This window comes from Rhinolophus sinicus, chromosome 1 (genome assembly GCF_057876585.1).
Source record: "Rhinolophus sinicus isolate RSI-liver-muscle chromosome 1, RSI-T2T, whole genome shotgun sequence".
In the NCBI taxonomy this organism is placed as follows: Eukaryota; Metazoa; Chordata; class Mammalia; order Chiroptera; family Rhinolophidae; genus Rhinolophus; species Rhinolophus sinicus.
In genome coordinates, this window is record NC_142501.1 from 166,662,972 (window position 1) to 166,676,345 (window position 13,374).

Genomic DNA, 13,374 nt, shown 5'->3' on the forward strand with positions numbered 1-13,374 from the left:
GTTTGCATGTGTATTGTGTTTTGTGAGAGCACTAACCCTTCTAAATTTTATTTGGCCTTTTCTAGTTGTCTCCTAAAAAGACTTGGGAAGGATTCATTGGCGGTTTCTTTTCCACGGTCGTGTTTGGATTCATTGTGAGTTTTACTAGGATTTTTGTTTTGCTTACATTTTGAAAAGCGGTAGCAAGTTCCTCAGTCGATCCTAAACCTAAAAGAATAATATCACAAAATGCTAATAATGTATGTACTGAAACCCACTAAACAGAATCTATTCTGTATCCCAGGAGCTCCCATCCTGGCCTCACATCAGAATCCCCGGGGAGCTCACACAGCATCTACGTCCAGTCCTATCCCACATCAGTTAACTCCCCCAGTGGATTCTAATGTACAACTAGGCCTGAGACCCACTCCTGGGCTGTTATGTTTTGGCAGCTTCTAACAGCTGTTCTGCCTTGTGGGGGACACAGGTGCTGGGACAGGTGGTAGCTTTGAAATCAAATAATTGTGTAAAATCAAATAATTGTGTGCTTTGAGTAAAAGCAGGGAATGCAAATAATGTTGAAGAGCTCTGCCTCCTTAATACATGCTGCTGCTTGGCTTAGCGGGTGCTCACTGCTGTGAGCCCAACTTGCAGGAAAAGTTTGTTAGATTATTATGCTAAGCGAAATGAGTCACACAGAAAAAGTCGAAAACCATATGACTTCACTAATATGTGGGATATAAAACTGAAAGCAACAAAGGAACAAGACAAATAAAGAAACAGAAACTCATAGACACAGACAATAGTTTAGTGGTTACCAGAGGGTAAGGGGTGTGGGGGGTGGTAGATGAGGGTAAAGGGGGTCAAATATATGGTGATGGAAGGAGAACTGACTCTGGGTGGTGAGCACACAGTGTGATGTATAGACGATGTATTACAGAATTGTGCACCTGAAATCTATGTAATTTCACTATTGTCACCCTAATAAACTTTAATGTAAAAAAATTGATGTTCACTGTTAGCCATGACTAATGGATCTTGTGAATGTTTTAAAAAATTAGTTTGCAGCTATGGAATTTAGATTTTTGTCAAGAAGTATCTTATGAGAATCAACAAAGGTACAGTAAAATGTCTGGATATAAGATAAATAGACAACAAAATTACTGTTAGGAAGTTTAATTTTTTAAGAGTCCAGTCCTTGACAGTTCTAGAATATATTCCATAGCCAAATAATGGAGTAACTAGTAACAACGTGGAACTTTGCGAGGGAACAATATACAAATAAACGAAAATATATCAGGTTCCTGAATGGGAAAACCATCATAAATTCTCTGTTTAATTTACAGGTTTAGTTCATGCTCAGTGAAAATTCCAGCAGAATTTGATAAAATTGTAATGCAGTGTTTATGTTGTAGAATATTGATAATAGTTGATAAATAAAATAATAAAAAGGGATCCAGTCCTGTCCAATGCTTATACTTACAGAGAAGGGAGAATGCGAGCATTATCAAGTTAAATGATAGTACAAGAATTTGGTATTATTAAAGACTAATTTAGAAATACTATAAGAAAAAATACTATCATTGGAGGAAAATAAAAAGCTACCCTATAAGAATGTAATTATGACAAAATAATGAGGAGGGCAATTATATATTTTTTAATAAGTGATTTTGAGTAAACTGGTTATTTAGAAGCAAAATCAGTTTCTATCCATTCCTACTGTTACATTTGTACTTTTGTTAACCATTTTTGAGCAATATAATGGAGTGAATGGCTGCAAAAGAGAATAAACTGTTGTCTAAGAACAGTGGTGCTTCTCACCTATACTTTGGGGAAAAAAATTTTTAGATCACTCGTTATTTATTAATTGATGATATTAATATAAACTTTATTTAATGATTTTCAGTCCTGTACTCTTCCATACCTTATGATTGTTTGCTTCTGCTAATATTAATTATGTGTACTTTAAAAAAGTAAAATCTTGTATAATGTTTATTTAAATGTTCAAATCAGCTTCTTTTTCTCTCTTTCCTCTTCCCTCTTTTGATTGTGCTTATACAGAGATAATAATCTCATTGATTTCCAAAGCCTTTTGTTTGTCAGTGGCTTTTCAAAGTCTTTTATTGGATCAGTTGTGACCATCTATCTAACTTTGAGACTACATAGCAGAATATGAATGGAAAGAAATTTTGGCACTCTCTCACCTTTCTGCTGACACACACACACACACACACACACACACACAATTTTTCATTGACTGTTCCATGAACTCTTGCTTTCTTTTTCAGGCCGCCTATGTGTTATCCAAATACCAGTACTTTGTCTGTCCGGTGGAATACCGAAGTGACGTCAACTCCTTCCTTACAGAATGCGAGCCCTCAGAACTTTTCCAGCTTCAGAGTTATTCGCTTCCTCCCTTTCTAAAGGCAGTGCTGAGACGGGTAAGATAAAAATGGTGGTGGATCCTCTATACTAAAGATTAAGCTTCATTTAAAAGTAGGATTAAGATTTTTACAAGAAATTGATTTCTGTAGAATTTTTAATTCTATGATATAGAAGTGGTTTCATTGCCTGCTTAGCATCCATAATATATTCTATCCCTTTGTAATTTCCATTTCTTGAATATAAAATAAATATTATCATCATAAACCAGTTGTGTATTAGTTTACTTGCCTTATGGTTTGAGTACTGATGGTAATTTATCTTATATTTGTTTTGAAAACATTTTTCAATGTTCCTTAGATTTCTTCAAATTGAACGAGTTACAATGAATTTCACATGTAACTGGCATGAATTGACTCAATTTAAAAATTAATTAAAATTTACCAGCTCAAAGATTCCTAGATTTTTAGGGGAACTTTGTTAGTACAGAGAGCTGCTGCTTCTAAAATCAGTTTCCCTTCCAAAAGCACAGGACTTCCGTTTAAAGGCAACCTTGAGGTCTCACAAGAAAGGATTTTGACATGCTGTCCAGCTAGAACCCTGCTGATGTATGCCATGGGGACTGATGGGTGGTTACTTAAAATGGGGAATCAAATAATTGTGTGTACATGTGTGTATATGAAATATTCTGGTTTTACCTGAAGTCTATAATTTTTGAGAAGCAGGTTAACCAATAAATTATTTCTCATGGATTCAAAGAATTTTTCCAGTCTCTAAGCCATCTGTTACCTGCTGTAAAACTTTTTGATACTGCCAGTCTTTGATTAGGGGCAAGGCCATTGCTTCAAAAACAGGTCCAAAGATTGGTGTTCTCAATGATGGTTGTTAAACCACACCCATTATGCACTGTCTACAATTCGTAGTTTCAGTTTATTTCAAGTGGAGCAAGAACTAAAAATTTACAAAATAATCTCAATTTTTATGATCTCTTCCGCAAATCTTTTATAATTGTCTTGCTGATGCTCATTTTGGTAATTTCTTTTTTAAAGCAACTTATTTTCATGTGTTTCCATGGCATTTAACTTAGTTTTAAGAGAAAGACCAACTTTCCCCTCACTTTGTCATATGACGTTAAATAAGATACAAAATTAAAATATATAATTACCAAAAATGTACTACTGGTAAAAAACAAATACAGAAATTAACTCAAATGATTCTTCGTAAGCTTACAACTCAAGGGTTGTAGAAATTGCTGGACGAACTGGAAAGTAGCCTGTCAGCTGCAAGATTTTAGTGTGCCAGGTGCTGTCACGATGCATGCAGAGGGCCTGGAGGGCGTTGCCTAAGTGGAGGATGGTAATGAGAGTTTACAATATATTTTTCTCCCATGATGCTGAAAGTTTGTGAAATTAACAAAAATGTGGCATATGCTTTGACTTACTACTTCTGTCATGGTTCTTAGTTTAGTGACGTGCTCAAATACAATTTTAATGCAGTTAGCCCCAACCCCTCTCCTCTTTTTCCCCATTTTTAGGAAACAGTGAGCTTGTATCCTTTCCAGATACACAGCATTGCTCTTTCAACGTTTGCATCTTTGATTGGCCCATTCGGAGGCTTTTTTGCCAGTGGATTCAAAAGAGCTTTCAAAATCAAGGTGTGTGTTTAGATTCTTTGTTACATTATTAGAGAATATAATTAGAGAATGTAATATAATTAGAGAATATAGTTGGAATTTGTTTCTCTATTGGTCTCACATATTAAGGCCTTGGGCAAAAACTTTTACATCCTCTTTGTTTCAGCCTCACAGAAATGTTTCCTGGCTGATTTAAGTGTATTCTTTCTTGTTAGGTTTTGGTCGTGCCATGTTAATACATTTTAAAGTGTCATGTGAGCTTGTTTTATAGGAATGGCATGTGACAAGCACAGAATCTTGGTCCTGCAAGTGCTCATCTGAGAATTCTGTCATGAATTTTCTGAAGTTTACTCTGTTGCCCCAGCCTCACGTGAAAGGACATGTAGGAGAGCCTTTGGATATGTCACTGTCCATTCGACCAGATCAGGGGTCAGCAAACTCATTCTGTAAAGGACCAAATCATATGTTTATTAATCATATTGCAACTACTCAACTCTGAATTCTGCCACTGTCGTGTCAAAGCCCTGTGGACAATAAGTCTATCAATGAATGGTGGGTTTAATAAAACTTTATTTACAGAAACAGGCAGTGGGCTGGATTTGGTCTGTGGGACATGGTTTGCTGATCCCTGTTCCAGATACTTAAAACCATCCTTTTTTTTTTTTAATTTAGATTCTCATAAAGTGACGTATATTTGCCCTATTATGTCACTTCTCCTCACATGGATTCACTAAGTTAAGATCGAATGTTGTGCCATTAGAAGTTAGAGAGTGGCTGCTGAAGATTGGAGGTGGAGGGGTAAGGACAGGCCTCTTAGAGGAGGTGGCATTTGAACAGGGATCTGAGAAAAGGAGAAGAATGAGTCCTGCAGAGAAATCTAAGGAAGAGAGTTCCAGCGAGTGCAAAGGAGTGGAGGAATGGAGCCTGTTTGAAGGGGAGCAAGAACAGTGTGGCTGTGGTAGAGAGTAAGTCAGACTGCAGAGGGGTGTGGCGCTAGATCGCGTAAGGCCTTGGAGACCAAGGAAATAAGTTTACTCAGTGAGGACTTGCAGTGGGGCAGATACTGTGTTAGGCGAGAGGAAAAGTGCATACGATGTTCCTGTCCTCAAGATGCTGACCATGTATTAGGGGAGAGAGTACATGTCCACAAAGGACCACAGCAATGGCTGTGCATGACAAGTGTCCTGTAAGGGCCGTCAGGCCACAGTAGAACGGAACTGAGTTACCATGAGTGGCTTTCCTGTGCTTCAGTTAGCAGGGCAGACAAGGAAGGAAATGTGTTGGCAAAAATTAACTAAAGAATTTCTCAATAATTGTTTTAAACAGAGAAATGTTATGTTTAGAATGGTATTTTCTTTAATGGTCTCCAATCCAAGGTTTCTTGTTGAACACTGAGATTTTTTTTTTTTTTTTTTTTTTTTTTGCATGTCTGAAAGGAAGGTGTAATTGCTGTTGCATTTTAGATGTTTTCAGGTTGCCTGAGTAAACTAGAAGAGGCATTAGTCATTGCCATTTCCTGGGTACTCAGACATGTGGATATATATGTACAGTCTATTTGCAGGGGCTTACTAACTGTTCCTTTAATTTTGCTGTTTAATGGACTAATGTGTCCCAAATGAACTATCTATTTTGATTTTTTGTTTACCCCAACACTTAAAAAAAGAAGAATAAATATTTATCACAGTAGTTTATTTCAGAATATTAGGATAAATTTGAGTTAGAACCACTGTACACCTGTCAACAACACTAAAATAGCTCCCCACATAGTTTCTGCTTAAACAGAAAAGTAGGCGATAACAGTAGTAGATTAGTGCTAGCTGATAGCACTTTTTTTTAAAAAAAATATTTTATTGGGGAAGGGGAACAGGACTTTATTGAGGAACAGGGTGTACTTTCCAGGACTTTTTTTCCAAGTCAAGTTGTTGTCCTTTCAGTCTTAGTTGTGGAGGGTGCAGCTCAGCTCCAGGTCCAGTTGCCATTTCTAGTTGCAAGGGGCACAGCCCACCATCCCTTGCAGGAGTCGAACCGGCAACCTTGTGGTTGAGAGGATGCGCTCCAACCAACTGAGCCATCCGGGAGCTCAGTGGCAGCTCAGCTCAAGGTGCCGTGTTCAATCTTAGTTGCAGGGGGCGCTGCCCACCATCCCTTGCGGGACTCGAGGAATAGAACCGGCAACCTTGTGGTTGAGAGCCCACTGGCCCATGGGGAATCGAACCGGCAGCCTTTGGAGTTAGGAGCATGGAGCTCTAACCACCTGAGCCACCGGGCCAGCCCCAGCTGATAGCACTTTGATTCAGAAAGTTTTATTAATTAAAAAAAGTTAGTGCTAGACTTAATTATTATTTAATTAGTGTTATTTGAATGTTGTGGGTCAATTCAGTAATTGTTCTAACGTGACATATTCAAAAGATGTAGTTTTAATCTGTTGAACATGTTCTAATAAGTTTGTAGTTAGTGGGAAAATCTCCAATATTAAAATATTTTCCTTAGTGTCCATTGATGCCAACGAAACATTTACAGATAGAAATTTTATAGCAGGTGATTTAAAAAAAAATTTGCTGATATGTTTGTTTGTTTCTGAAGGACTTTGCAAACACCATTCCTGGACATGGCGGGATAATGGACAGATTTGATTGTCAGTATCTGATGGCAACGTTTGTGCATGTCTACATCACAAGTTTTATAAGGTACTTTTATTAGAGTTTTAAAAAATGTTTTATTAGGTGACTTCTTGAAGTTCTCCTTTCCATAGGCATTAGTGTGAATAAGTGACTTTTTTCTGTCAGTGGTAATCTAGAATATCAGAAGGGAATGGCGGTGTCCCCTGTTGTGTCACACTGTAGCCCTGAGCAGTATGGTGAGATTATAATTATGTTACATCCATTTGAACAACTTCGAAAAACAATTAATATATGTCATGGTGTTTATAGGGCCAGGTTAAAACCCATTTAATATGGAGGATACTGGATTGGAACATCAGAAGATTTAATTTCTCAACTGTGGGTATGGCAGTGATAGTGAATATGAAGACTTAAAAAGGAGGACACAGTAATTCATCCAGTCTACCAGTGATTACTTGAGGGGCTGTTATGTGTTTGCAAATGTTCTAGGCACAGATATAGCTACGAACAGAACAAACCAAATCCCTGCCCTCAAAGCTTACATTCTTATTGGGGAGTTGGAGGGAGAAGGGACAGAAGTGGACAATAAACAAATAAATACAGCTTGTTAGGTGGCTATAAGTGCTATAGAGAAAAATAAAATAGGCCAGGGGATTATGGTTGTGTGGTTAGTGGAGAGGAGAGGTGCGGTGGGGCGAGTGGATGGTTGTTGCTATTTTATGTAGGGTGGTTTATTCTTGTTTTTAAACTCAATGTTTTGGATCTGCCCTAAAGTGCCAGTTTGGGGTATGAAAGCTAACCACGTAATTTTATTTTCCATGATCTCCACTAGTGCCATAAAAAAACATGTATTTCCTTCATAGAGTTATTTGGATTGAAACTTATATTTATAGATCTCTCAATATACATTTTAAATATACTCATAGCAGTGTGAGAATTTTTGTATTAACACTTAGTTTTCTTGGGCAGTTTTGTTAGGAGTTAATCTATTTCTTTTATCTATTTGGTTAATCTTTTCAAAGAATCAAATTCTGACATTGTTAACTTTCTCTACTGTATATTTGTTTTCTATTTCATTGATGTCTACTCTCATCTGACATTCCTTCATCTATTTCTAGGTTCAATTTGCTATTCTTTCTCAAACTTGAGATAAAGCTTAGATTATTGATTTTTAGCCTTCTTGTCTAATATATTCATCTAAGACTATAAATTTTCCCTTTACTACTTTATTCTCATCCTACAGATTGTATTTTCATTATTCCGTTACAAATATTTTCTGATTTCCAGTATTATACCTTCTTTGACACATATATTATTTAGAAGCATATTGATTAGTGTCCAAATAAAAGGGGCTTTTTCTCATTCTTCTTCCTTCATTAATTTTTGCCTTAATTCCACTATGGTCAGAAAACATACTCCATTATTTCAGTACTTCACATTTGTTGAGACTTGTTTTATGCCCCAGTATCTTGTCTACTCAGTTACATGTTCCAAGTGCACATGAAACAAATGTGCCTTCTGCAGTTTCTCGATGGTGTGTTGTATATGTCAGTTTGTCAGTTGGGTGACGTTTAGCTAAATCTTCTGTACTGACTTTTTTTTTCCTATCCACTCTTTTTTGTCAAAATCTCCCATTATGAGTGTAAATTTACCTATTCCTATTTTTAATTCTATCAGTTTTTGCTTTACAGATTTTGAGGCTGTATTAAGTATATACGTATTTAGGGCTGTCATAGTTCCCTGTTGAATCACTATAATGCCATTATATAATGTCCATCTTTATACACTATTTGGGTAATCAAGCCTATTTTGGGTATTCGAATAGCTACATCACCCTTCTTTTGGTTAGTGTTTGCATAGTATTTCTTTGTCTATCCTTTTATTTTTAGCCTTCCTTTATCCTTATGTTGAGTGTTTCTCTTTTCTAACAAGCGTATATCTGGGTTTTTTTGTTTGCTTTTTTATAAGTTAGTTGACAATCTTTGTCCTTTTTTTTTGGAATATTCACTCCATTTATGTGATTTGTTTACTGATATATATTTGAGTATTTGTAATTAGTAGTTAATTTGAACTCTTTATTTTAAGAAGATAGCTTTTCGGGCATTAACTCTTTTTTGTGATGCGCTCCTCTCCCAGTAGAGAGAAGTCATGTTGAGCCATGTTGTCTGCCATTTGAAAACAAATATTTAGACTCAGGAATACAGTGCTAGTGGCAGGATGCAACTAGCTGGGAGCACCTGCTGACATAATTTTGCATTTAGCTGAACTTGCTAGAATAGTCTTCCTTTTCTCTGTGGGCCCCTATGCTGGGTTTATGTTATGAAGTTGCTGAATCTTTTGAAGAAATGTAAGACAAGCTGTGTCCTGACTTGAGTATATGGTGTCTGTGAGCCACATGCATGAAGGCGACTCATGGGATGGATAGATCTGCATATTGTGCAATGTTTTAAATCTAAGATTTTGGTCCTGAGATCGTTATGTAGCAGGCATTTCTTTGTTGCTGGGTTTTCTACTCATATATTCCATTTGAACTGAACAGCCCTATTGTAAGTCATCAGTGTAATTGCCCTTGTAAATGTCTTTGTACCATTCTCTATATGTTACTTATATCTTGCTTCTTCCTGTTGGATTTTACTCATTGCTCTTCACAAAAAGTAAGCCACACTTTTCATCTTCCGGGGACTGTAGAAATTACAAAGAACAATACATATACATGAAAACCTGAATTAGGTTCATTCCGAATTTGACAAAGTAGCACTTTAGAAGATCACACAGGTGACCTCCAGTTTATAAATGGGTTGAGTTCTAGGGCCCAGGGAGTGGGAAACTGCAATCCCCTGTTGTAATAGTGTCACAGCAGGGAAAGGTGTGAGGGTAGGAGTCCTGTGCCAGACCTTTTCTGACTCAGCGCGCGCCATGGAGGTGGCACGGGAAGGGCGGGAGCAGGGATGTTGGAGGAGCTGACGCAAAGGAGGCTCCCTGAGGAGAGGACCCTGCAGTGTCCCTGGGCTCATTTTCTCCCCACGGGGACCGCTGGGGGAGGTGGCTGAGGAGGGCAGGGCTCCCCTCCTCCTTGTCCGCCTTTCAACTAGAGCAGATCCACTTTTATCTTCTTTCTTATATTGGGATTTACCGAAGACTCTCTGTGGCACCTATTGTAGATCCCAGGCAGGAATTGAGTGCTAGGCTCAGAACCTGTGTGTCCTGTCTCTGGAACATTCCTAGCTCCCCAGCGGGATTTCTTCAACAAACTACCTTCCATTGTCAGAAATTTCTTTGACGCTAAAAACTTAAAGGATATGTTCATGTTCTCTTTTGGCTTATCGTCACCCACTAGGAATTTTGCTCCTTTCTATACAGGGTAGTTTCTGTGTCTAAGCCCAGGCCTCGTTATCTGTCCCCACCTCTAACTCAGGTTGCCCTTTTGAGAATTTTTATGGAACTTAGATATGTACCCCCTGTATTGCCTAGTGTTGTTCCTGAATTTTGTGTTTGTGCATTTTTACCACATTTAATCTGCCTGCCTCTCAACAGAGAATCACTTTGGGGTTATTTTCCTACCATTGACACTAAAATTGGGCATTAAAGTGAGCTCTGATCAAGAGCTATTTCAATTCTGTAAAGATTGCTAGATTACACTTAAATACAGGGTTTACTTTAAATCCTGCATATGCTTCCTTTAGCTTTCTTAAAATAGCATGAACTTTGTCTCTTCTGCTTTGTTATCAGGGGTCCAAATCCCAGCAAAGTGTTACAGCAGTTGTTGGTGCTTCAACCAGAACAGCAGTTAAACATATATAAAACTCTGAAGACTCATCTCATTGAGAAAGGAATCCTACAGCCTGCATTGAAGGTATAACTGGTTCCAGAGAAGGGAAGGACTGAACTGACAACAAGGAATTCTACAGAAAAGCACTGACGGATACAATTTTGTAAATGTACAGAAAAATGGTTAAAAATGCAATAGATTGAAGATTTACAGACATGAATGTTTCTTCTCTGAAATTACTGTGAATATTTAACACTTACTTGATCTACGTTATGAATTAAGTAGCAAATTATCTTCAAAATGTCCTGTACTTTTCCTAAAGTGTATTTTCTGATGTCAACTTCCTTCCCCTTAGTTGCCATTTTCATAATTTAAAAGACTTGCATTTTAGAGTCAAACACTGTAAAATGAGTAAATTGAGGATGTCTTACGATTGCACCTGGCAGTGTGCCCTTTGCACAAATATTTACTTTTGCACTTGGAGCGGCTCTTAATTTTAACAAAATGTTTTATGTAAGGCACAGTAGGAAGTTAGTTCTCCTGCACTTTCTCCTCTTTTAGTCTGAAGTATTTTCTGAAGGACTGAGTTGGATCCTTCCCCTCACCCCCCACTCCCTAAAAATAAGTAAGTAATCATTTGCCAGGAAAAAACATTCCACTTTTATAGGTAGGTATGAAATTCAAGCGAGGGAAGCTGAAATTTCTACCATTATTGGCTCGCTAGAAAGAGCAGACATCAAACTCTGCTTCCGATAAAGTTGTTTGGAAAAACGTTGCAAAAACTTTTGAAGAGAAACAAAAGCGAATTCTGCTGTGAAGAACACAATGTAGGCATCATCCACAGATTATCTCAACAGACGGGTCAGGAGACAGCATAAGACAGTGACACATGGCACAGGCCCCCTCGTGGCCAAGTTCCTTGCTTTTCCTTGTTTCCCTGTGAACTGGTTTCTATAAGTTCTATAGCCATGAGCACAAAGATCAATCTATAGGGTAGTGAGTAGGGATGGTGGCTGAAGTAGAGAGTGGGGTGCTCGGCTGAGCACAAGTGACCCATGTCCAGATAAGGCTCTGCATGCCTGTCGTGGGTGCCTCCCTCCTGGTTCCCTGGGCAGCCCACCGGACACTCACTTGGCAAGAGGGAATATCGGCCTGGAGACCCAACCCAGACTAACTCCATGGGAACGGCTCATCTTTGTCCCATTCCTCTTTCACATCATGTAAGACCTGAGGACATCAGCTGATGTTTTTCTTCCAAGAATGAAAATCAAGCAGAAGTGATTGCCACCGAGAACAAAAAGCACACGAATGCCAAACCTTTCCTCTGGTGGACTGGACACTGTAACCAGATAAATTTCTTATCAGTGAATGTAAATAAGCTACTGTTGCTGTGGGCTCTCTACAACCAACCATATTTATTGTACTGAAGAGTCAGCAATAAACCTTCGGAGGTTGCCTATTGCTCTTTGCCTAAATGTTCAGAGAGGAGAGAAAGATATATTTTAAAGAATGTTTTGCTAATGAAAAGAGTAAATATTTTTGTTTAAATCAGAAACAAATTTCGATTATTTTATATTTCTGTTCTACTCCTATACCTACAATAAAAGATTGTAGATATACCTGGTTCCACTGTAGATATTCCTGGGAGGTAATCTCTAACTAGCAGCTTCACCATGTGCATTATGGGAGATGTAGTTAAACTCAGTACCGAGAGGCTGATATCTTGGTTTGGCATACATTCCACTGTATGTATTCGGTCAGCGTTATTTCACTCCATAAAAACCTAGATGTAGCATTGGAAGTGTTATTACAGGAGGGAATGATCACTTTTAAAATCAGGCTATGTACAAGTTAATTTTCAGCATCTTGTTATTTGCCTCGTAAAAGCTCCAAATGTTGATCATAAAAGAATTTAGCATACCAAAGTTTAAAAATAAAATGGAAAATTGGTAGTAGGAATTTATGTTGAAAACTTGGTGATTTGCACAATAATAACTCCTTGGAGATACATAGTTCCCTCCGCATTTTTCTGTAAAGTGATTGGTGAGGCACTGCAATACACAATTATTATATAAGAGAGCATTAGTGAATACATGTACTTTAAAATCAATATTATAAACAAAATACGAAGCTAGAAATATTTGGGGTCACAATAATAGCTTTCCTCAAATACACTTTTAGAGTTGGGTGTACATTATTCTATATGTAGAAAAGTAAATTGTTACTTTGAACAGAGCTCTAAGGTACCTTTTTAGTGTGCTTTTATAGCATGAATATTAAAATACAATATATTTTAGCAAAAGATAGCCATAAAACCCTGACTTTGATCATTTTTATATGTGCACCGTGAAGAGGGCTTAAATTCTAGTATAGCAATGTGGTGGCTGAGAAATGAAAGACTAGAAACTTCCTTCCCAGTAATGGCTAATTGTTCCAAATTAGCAATTTTGGGAGGTACTCGAATGATACTCATTGCTGGAATTTTTAACCTGTGAGATGCAAATGTTTCCTCAGTGCTTTTCCCCTTGTGGTGGCACATATACATTTACTGTCTGAAAATGAAAAAACCACCTACTCACCTTTTTGTTTTTTTGTCATTTATAGTATCTCTTTGTTTGTACTTTGATTTGGACAAAGATAGCGTCACCTTGTTCAGTGAAAAGAAAAAGTAAAAACAGTGTATATATACTGTATATGGGAGAGAGATAGCTTCTGATATGTGTCCGTCAGTTTTCAGAATCTTTTACTGAAACAGATAGGAAAATAAAACGAATGAATCACATTTTGACTTTGTCATGCCATTTTCTCACTGGAGAAGAAACATTCATTCAACTTGTATTTACAGAGTGATGATGGATATAAGTAAGTCTTGTATATTGTGTGTGTTCCATCACCAACACCAAGAGTGACATCTTCAGGGATGGGGATAATTACGTTCTGGTGGTGACTGAACATGTGTTTGTAGCGAGGTGATGTCCTTTTGGTAAAGT

The 13,374-nt window shown here is 37.6% G+C and overlaps 1 protein-coding gene across 1 annotated transcript in view; it reads left to right on the top strand.

Moving 5' to 3' along the window:
* Window positions 1-13,166, top strand: part of CDS1 (CDP-diacylglycerol synthase 1) — a 51,353-nt gene extending 38,187 nt beyond the window's left edge. The window contains exons 9-13 of the mRNA XM_019731301.3: window positions 66-134; window positions 2,268-2,420; window positions 3,896-4,015; window positions 6,578-6,681; window positions 10,345-13,166. Coding sequence (XP_019586860.3) covers window positions 66-134; window positions 2,268-2,420; window positions 3,896-4,015; window positions 6,578-6,681; window positions 10,345-10,474 — 576 coding nt within the window. The 3' untranslated portion in view covers window positions 10,475-13,166. The remainder of the gene's footprint in view (window positions 1-65; window positions 135-2,267; window positions 2,421-3,895; window positions 4,016-6,577; window positions 6,682-10,344) is intronic.
* Window positions 13,167-13,374: the final 208 nt, after the last annotated feature.